General features: G+C 48.0%; 1 protein-coding gene across 1 annotated transcript; it reads right to left on the reverse strand.

The window, feature by feature from the left end:
• Positions 1-1197: 1197 nt before the first annotated feature.
• LOC100276584 (uncharacterized) lies at positions 1198-2229 on the reverse strand. Its single transcript, NM_001394750.1, is given in 1 exon segment — positions 1198-2229. A coding segment is annotated over 1 exon segment (402 nt). The 5' UTR covers positions 1931-2229; the 3' UTR covers positions 1198-1528.
• Between the last annotated feature and the right edge of the window lie 5293 nt (positions 2230-7522).

Genomic DNA, 7522 nt, shown 5'->3' on the forward strand with positions numbered 1-7522 from the left:
AAATATAATCAGACCTTTTTGTCCATATACCGTATGTATTGTGTCCTTCCACGAGCCATTGACCACCACTAATGCGCGCGATGAATGAAAAGATCGAGTGGATCAGCACAGGCCCCACCCATTATGAGTTTATGACAGCTTGAAATGGACCAGGGCGGGTACAGGGAATCAAACCGCTTGGAGGCATTATGTATTTTTTTTTAAAAAAATATGTGTGTGAATCAAACCAGCCATGACAACAACAACGTCCAAATAGCTAAGCTTCCTTCTTAGGAAGAAGTTGGGAACTGACCTACCCACCTCATTGCCCCCGATAATAAATAAACAACAAAGAATTTGGGAAAAAAAAACTGCTGCAGAACTAGTAGGAACTAGGAAGACTCGACCTAGCTACTTTCTATATACAGATCAGCAGCGCTCTCTCTCTTTATCTCTCTGATTTTTTCTTTGAAATAAAAAACTCTGAACTCCATGTCCTATATAGCATTAATAATTTATACTCCCTCCGTTTCTTTTTATTTGTCGCTGGATAGTGCAAAATTACACTATCCAGTGACAAATAAAAAGAAACGGAGGGAGTACAACCTGAAGGCGTGCATTCTCGGCAACCTAGACGAGCGATTTTTTTTTTTCTTATCGGGGCGGGCGGCGTATGTTCTACCAAATGAATGTGTCTCGCCGTCGTCGATCATACTGTATGACCAAGAACACCAGCAGCCATGAACACCCTGCACTACAGGCAATGGAGGGGCCGTCTGGCTAGCTATCCTTCCCTCGCTCTCCCCTGCACGCAAAAGGCATGCATCTAAAAACAACAGCGTCTCACCTTTCAAGCTCTAGCTGGTAAGCAACCGAGCACCGGACCACGCGCCAAAGCGTTTGCCACCCCCCCTACCGACGACACGCACGCCATCTTCGTCGGTCGCCGCGCAGTGCGTAAGTAAATAATTATATATACACACACCACCGCAGCGATTTCGCCATGCGAATAATACACATGAGACGCGAGACGCATGATCCATCAACTTTCGGCCGTGCCGATGCCTTGCCGGCCCCATGGTTTCAAGGCTCGAGGACGATGGCCTTGCAGTTTTTGCATTGCACTGCCGCACTGGAACACGAGATGAGCCTGCTTCGTCCAGAGCGCGCGGCAGCCTTCTACACCCGGGACAACACGCGCGCACGCACCGTTTCATGCAGAAACAAACATGGATGGATGGATACAGTGGTGATACACGCACACGGGCAACAGTAAGCATGTAATGTTAACAAACAACGATGCGCCAAGCAACAAGGCTACTACAGCACGATCTCGCTAGATCTAGACCTTTTTTTCTTAGAGAATCTGAATGGGAGAGTAGGAGAGGAGAGCACCGAGTGATCCAGGGGCGGCGGAGATGGCGAAACCACTTGGCCGATGTGAGCTTCTCTGTTTTTGTAACAGCCTCTCCCGCCGCGCGCGCACGCAGGTCGTCGATCGGCGGCCCCGCCCAATGGCGCCGCGCCACCTGCCACGCCGACGTGGCCGTCACTCCTTTATCTGCAGCCAGCGGCCGAGCTGCGTCGGGTTGACGACGCCGGGGACGTGGGCCCCTCTCGCCATTAGCAGCCACGACACCTCCGCATACCTCCTTTTGGGGTCCGGCTCGGCCCGCGCCGGAGCCTGAGCCGGAGCTGGGGCTCCGCGGCTCGGCTCGATCCGCCGCCCCAGGAGCGTGCCGTGGACGAGGAACTCGTGGGCCAGGTGGCCGGCCAGGAGCTTGTTGTCGCCGCCGGCGGCGGCGGCCGCACAAGCCGGAGCCGGCTTCCTCGGCTCGGCTTTAGCCGGCACCGGGAGCGGCTGCGCCTGTGCGGCCTGCAGCTCGCGCTCACGCTCCTTTCGCTTGCCGAGAGCGACACGCGCCGCCTCCAGCTTCTCGCTGAGCGACATATCGACGGCCTCGGTTCGCCTCTAGCCACGTCAGCGCGGAGCAGAGCCGTCCAAAAGGGGATAAAAAAGGAGGAGAGGCACAGATTTATCTTCTTTTCCTGCTGTGGCAAAAAGGGGTAGGAAATAGAAAAAAAAGAGAGAGACAGAGCACAAAGTAAAGAACGGAGATTGTGGGACCCACACAGGGGCAGGACCGTAACTTGCCAGGGCAGAGGCAAGGGGAAGGAGGGGGGAGCGGTGGAGAGCGAGAGAGGGAGACGGGAGAGGATGGAAGGAAGCAGAAAAAATTCTGGTTCAAGGAGAGTATGAGGTTGGGGGGCGGCCTGTATTTATATCATGTGGTTGTGGAGAAAACCTATGGATTGCAACCTAATCACGATATTGCCACCGGTGGTCTCGCTACAGGATGCCCACCGAAGGGTAAGCTCGTAGTTTATGGGAAGCATACTGGGGTAGTATGGGTATTCGGTTAGGCGGGAAGTGCTGTGTGCTCGGGAAACTCCGTCGAGAGTACACGCGCGCGTTACGACGCGGGAGTCGTCCACGGGACCACCCGTCAGTGTTACGCAGCTAGATTGGTTTGGTGTACATGTTTTTTTTGGAAGACCGTTCCTATATCATTTCCTTTCGCCTCTTGCAGTTGCAGATCTCCGCCGTGCCGCTGGAGCCGTCCACCCATGGAGGTGGCCGCCGCCGGTCGCTACTCGCTACCTTCTCTCCCGTCTGTGGGTCCACTGCGGCGCGGAGAGGGGGAACCTGGGAGGTTGGCGAGGCCGGCTGCGAGGTGGGACCGTGGGAGGGCATCCGGGCCAGCCGGACAGGATGTTGAGGGCCGGCCGACTCCTGCAGTCCCGTCGCCGTCGGTGAGTTCCGGGAATACATGGATTTGTAGAGCGTTCGCGGCAGGAGGAAGGAGGCGAGCTCGGCGACGGCTTCGGGGAGCTTGTTGTAGATGGACCATGGACCTGTGGAGCGCAGGCGCGGAGGCGGCCGAGAGGAGCACGCGCGGAGCGTGTACTACCGACTGCGTGGCGGGCGAACGGCGCGTGGTTGATGACGGACTGGAACGACGGAGCGATGACAATGAGGCCGCCATGGGCGCTGAAGGGTCAGGGGTGTGCCGACCGGGGAGAGCAGCAGTAGCCGAGGCTTAGCGCTAGCGCCGTAGCGCGTCCCGGTAGGACCGGTGACTGTGTGTTTTGCCTCGTTGGCCGTGCAGCGCCGCCGGGTCGGCGCCCAGCACCACCGCCGTGCCACCCGCGCCCGCGGGTCCATGGGGCACGGAATGACGCGGGCCGAGGGGAGCGGCGCCGTATTGGGATGCGCTTGGGCGGCAGCCGAGACGCTGGGATGTACAGCGTCTCCACCTTCCGGCCAGGTCGCCTGAGCTAAGAGGGCGCCAAATGGATTCAGCTACGTACGCCATTCTCACTCGTTCCCCACCGGCGTTCCGGCACGGCCGCTTCTCCACCTACTCCTGGTCTGTGCAGACTGAGCCACCCTGGCAGCAAGGTGAGTACACTAATTAACAGGGAGTCCTTGATGTGTCTCTGCCTTACCATAAGGTTTTTACCTAATATATGCGTCGCAATCAGTTTAATTGCGTTACCTAAGTGTGCCTGATCCACTGTGTAGCAGGTTGGCTGACTAATTACCTTTTTAGTTTTAAATTTCGTCGAACATTTGCCTTGATTACTTAGATTCTTAATTTTAGAGGACAACTCATTAGTAGCACTGGAGGTGGTCATCTCTTCTCCACATCCTGACCCTTACAGATCCAATTTGCTTCCATCACCTATTTGTATAATCTGGTAGCGACGCCAAACGTTAATTGTCTAAATAATTATTGCTTACCATTTTGGTCGATATGGAGAAGTCATTTGATGCTGTTTGTGGTTATTGGCTTATAATATATTTTTTATGTTAGTGTTGAGTATAGTCAAAAGACAAAAATGGCAATAATCCACTATGGCCGGTTCCTATTGGGACACGTAACTTAGAAAATGAGTCATTAGTCCTGAATCTTGTTACTTTTGCTGCCTTAACTCTATAGAGTATAGACTAAGAACATCAAATGATTATTGGGTCGCTTCCTAGGCTTCTATATGTTTCCTTAGGCTGCCTCCAACAGTATTAGGTAAAGGGTCCCGTACCCTTGATTTAGCAGACGAAGACGTACAGAACGTGTCCAACAACACCCGCTAAACGAGCATGTAAAATCTAGAGGAGCCTCGTCGAACATTATATCTAGAGTGCAACTCTGCGTGCGCTATACACTTTGTTGCAATCAACGTGAAAGAAAGGACGACCCACGTGCACCTCGTGATCAGAGCTCCCAAGTGGAGGCGACGAGCTTCACACATAGACTGGGCCCACACTTATGGTGCGTTAACAGTTTCCCAGTTTTATTTAATCTAACAAATGGTTAAAATGAAGGATTGGATATAGAGGATCAAATTTAGAGAATGCTGCTTGAGATAGTGAAGATTTAGAGGACGAAATCTTTTATAGTGTATTGTAAAAGACAGAGAATATTTCTTTAGGGGATAAAATTTAGATGATGTTGGAGATAGCCTTAGTTTCATCATAAAATTCGGGAGCCGACACTTGGGTGTTGTTTAGTTCACAAAAATATAACGTAAATGACAATGATAATGATTCATAGTTTAGTATCAATGGTAATACGTTTGAATAGACTGATATCAATTTCTAGTATAATATCTGATTATGGTTCGAGTTAAACAAATATGATTTAATATTATCAGTTATCTATTACATTGCAAATATATGAACCAACGATACCTTGGTAACGGGTGACCCATGTCGTATATTGTGGATTTAGCACGATTTGTGTATTCTTGTCTTCTTTGGTGACGGTGATGCTCTCCAGTGAAGGTTTAATCATGTCATCAAGGTAGCAAAATAGTTGCACACCTTACAACACCGAGTGGAATTGGGCCTTTGTTATCGCCAAATCCCGACCGGATTGGTGCAACAAGCACTTGGTCGACGGGTTCAATATATCTATATCACTATATAATACATCATTTTTTTTAAAATTCACCCAACCAAATCACCTTACACCCATAACATCCACTAAATCCACAAAATAAATTACACAAATACTTCACATCATCAAAACCAACGGCCCTGCTCGTTGGATAACCCTCACCACTTACTCTAAATTCAATGAAAAATATTATTTGGATCTTCCCTCATTCCTCTCCCTCTCCTCCCTGTCCCCACTGCCCCTCCCTCCTCACTCGCATTGTCATCATTGCCGCCGTCAACCCCTCTCCTCGCGTCGTCGATATCGCCATCGACCCCTCTCTCCATTTCATCAGGATCGTGGATTGTAGTGTTAGCACGAGCTATATGTTAGTTATCTAGTAGTCAATGGGTTGTGTGTATGTAGATAAATATTAGTCAGATAGAGTTAGTTAGGAGTGTATATCGCTCAAAGTACATGGATTATGAGATGTATATTTCTCATCATCAATAATCAGAAAGACATACGTTCCCAAGCAACACATGTTTCCTTATCTCTTCGGTGCATCGACAACCATTTCTTGTTTTTCCATGATAAGCGTGTTTCCTTATCTCTTCGGTGCATCTACACCCATTTCTAAGTGTTTTTTCTAAGATAAGTGACATGCCGCTCTGATGCAGTCTCGTATCAAGGTTGTGCGGTGCTCCGCTCTATTTTAGTAGATCTTATATTAAGCGTTGTTGTTGTTAAGTTTTATTGGTTCTTCTATGTAGTATCAACCTACTCTTTCATTTAAGCTTCATGTTATAGATTGATTTTATATGGCCAAATGTGAACTGCTCGCCCAATTGCTTCATTCCGTAATGTCCGGCTGCAACACGTGCAAACGACAACTCTAGAGATCGATATGCATCTGGCACACTGTATTATATGTCTTAGTCACATCATTTATTCTGGATGGACTCCCTTGGAGATCTTGATCCATGTTCGCGCGTGTGAGCATCGACTCATAGTTATAGATGCATGTAGGGTCGTCAGTGCGATAAACACTGAAGATTAGATCCGAGATGTTTTTTTATGAATAGTTTACCATTTATCTGGCCCTGAATTCAATAATTTGTTTGTAGTCTCGATGGTTCTTTGGTTTGTTTCTTCGCCTTTTGTCGTGCACGTGGCATACATCGATCTAGCATCGATGATCGTCTAAATCATGCCTATGTCAGATTTATTTTCTTTTAAGTCGCTTTCAATGAACGTTTATTTATCTATTTTAGCCGACCCAGAAAAGAGAACAATCGCTCAAGGAAGCTTGATCAGTACGACCAGCACAGGCTGATTCTATACGATCATGTCAAAATTTGATATTTTATTTATTGTTGTTCATCTATAGAACGATTCACCGATCACCGTACATTTTTCTTGGCTGATAGGTCAAGTCAGGTGACATGTTTAGATTGATAGCCTCTAGCACTTAGAGGCGGTCGAAGCCACGTTAAAGAGAGACGATCATCGCAACAGCAGATTTCTCGACTCCACATGTATTGATAGCCTGAACCATTGCCCACCTGTTTTCCGCGACGACACATATCAGACACGTCTTATAGAAACCTCAACTGTTCATTGGCATGACTGCCTCAAAGGACGTTGCCAGGATCTATGGCAGCCGTTGCGATTGACCGGAAGACAAGATTGGTCTATCCCTTTATAATAATAAGAAATTAAGAACTAATTTATCTAATTAAATAGACTAAGTTAAAATAATCTGACATGGCTGTGTATCGAAGATAAACGTGTTGGCAATGTACTTCAATAATACTTTATGCTAACATATATGTAAACAAACAAGGGGCTCAATCACTACAATTCTTCCCCAAGTATAAAATTGTTAAAAATGCAAGAATGACATGCTCACACTCGCACGTGCTCCATTTGTTCATAAATATATGATATTATTGACTTTTTAAAAAACTTTAACTACTTGTATTATTCAAAAAATAATGAGTTATCATTTATTTTTTTGTGATTTATTTTATCACTTAAGATAGTTTGTGTTTGACTTAAAATTTTACAATTTTGAATAAATATTTTAAATAAAATGACTTGTCAAAGTTTTCGAAAAAAGTCAACGGTGTCATATATTTGTGAACGAAGGTAGTATAAGTAGATAATGGTTTGCCAACTTACGAGACCGAAGGCAAACTGGATTTATGTAATGTGGTACCGAGTTACGCGGCTGAGATGGGCAGTCAGATCCACTACCTCTTGTTCCTGTTTCTCTCTAGGGGCATGTGTCTGAACAAAGGAAACAAAGGTGATTGGAGGGCTAAATTTCTTTTGCTATTCAAATTAAATTGAAAGGGGATTTTAATCCTTCCAATCCACTCCATTCCCCTTGCCTGTCTTGGGAGTGTCGCCGTCTCGGGGCCTCGGGGACGATGCCGCTTGCCCGCACAAGGCCCCTCATCGCTCGGCCTCCGGATCGGGGAGCCGTCGCCACCGATCTGGGAACCGCCGCCACTACTCCGGATCGAGGAACCGCCGCCACTGCGCGTCACAGTCTGAGAGCCGTGGCCACCGCACCCACCTGCTGGGGGTCGGCTGCC

The sequence above is a fragment of the Zea mays genome, chromosome 2, assembly GCF_902167145.1.
Source record: "Zea mays cultivar B73 chromosome 2, Zm-B73-REFERENCE-NAM-5.0, whole genome shotgun sequence".
Classification (NCBI taxonomy): Eukaryota; Viridiplantae; Streptophyta; class Magnoliopsida; order Poales; family Poaceae; genus Zea; species Zea mays.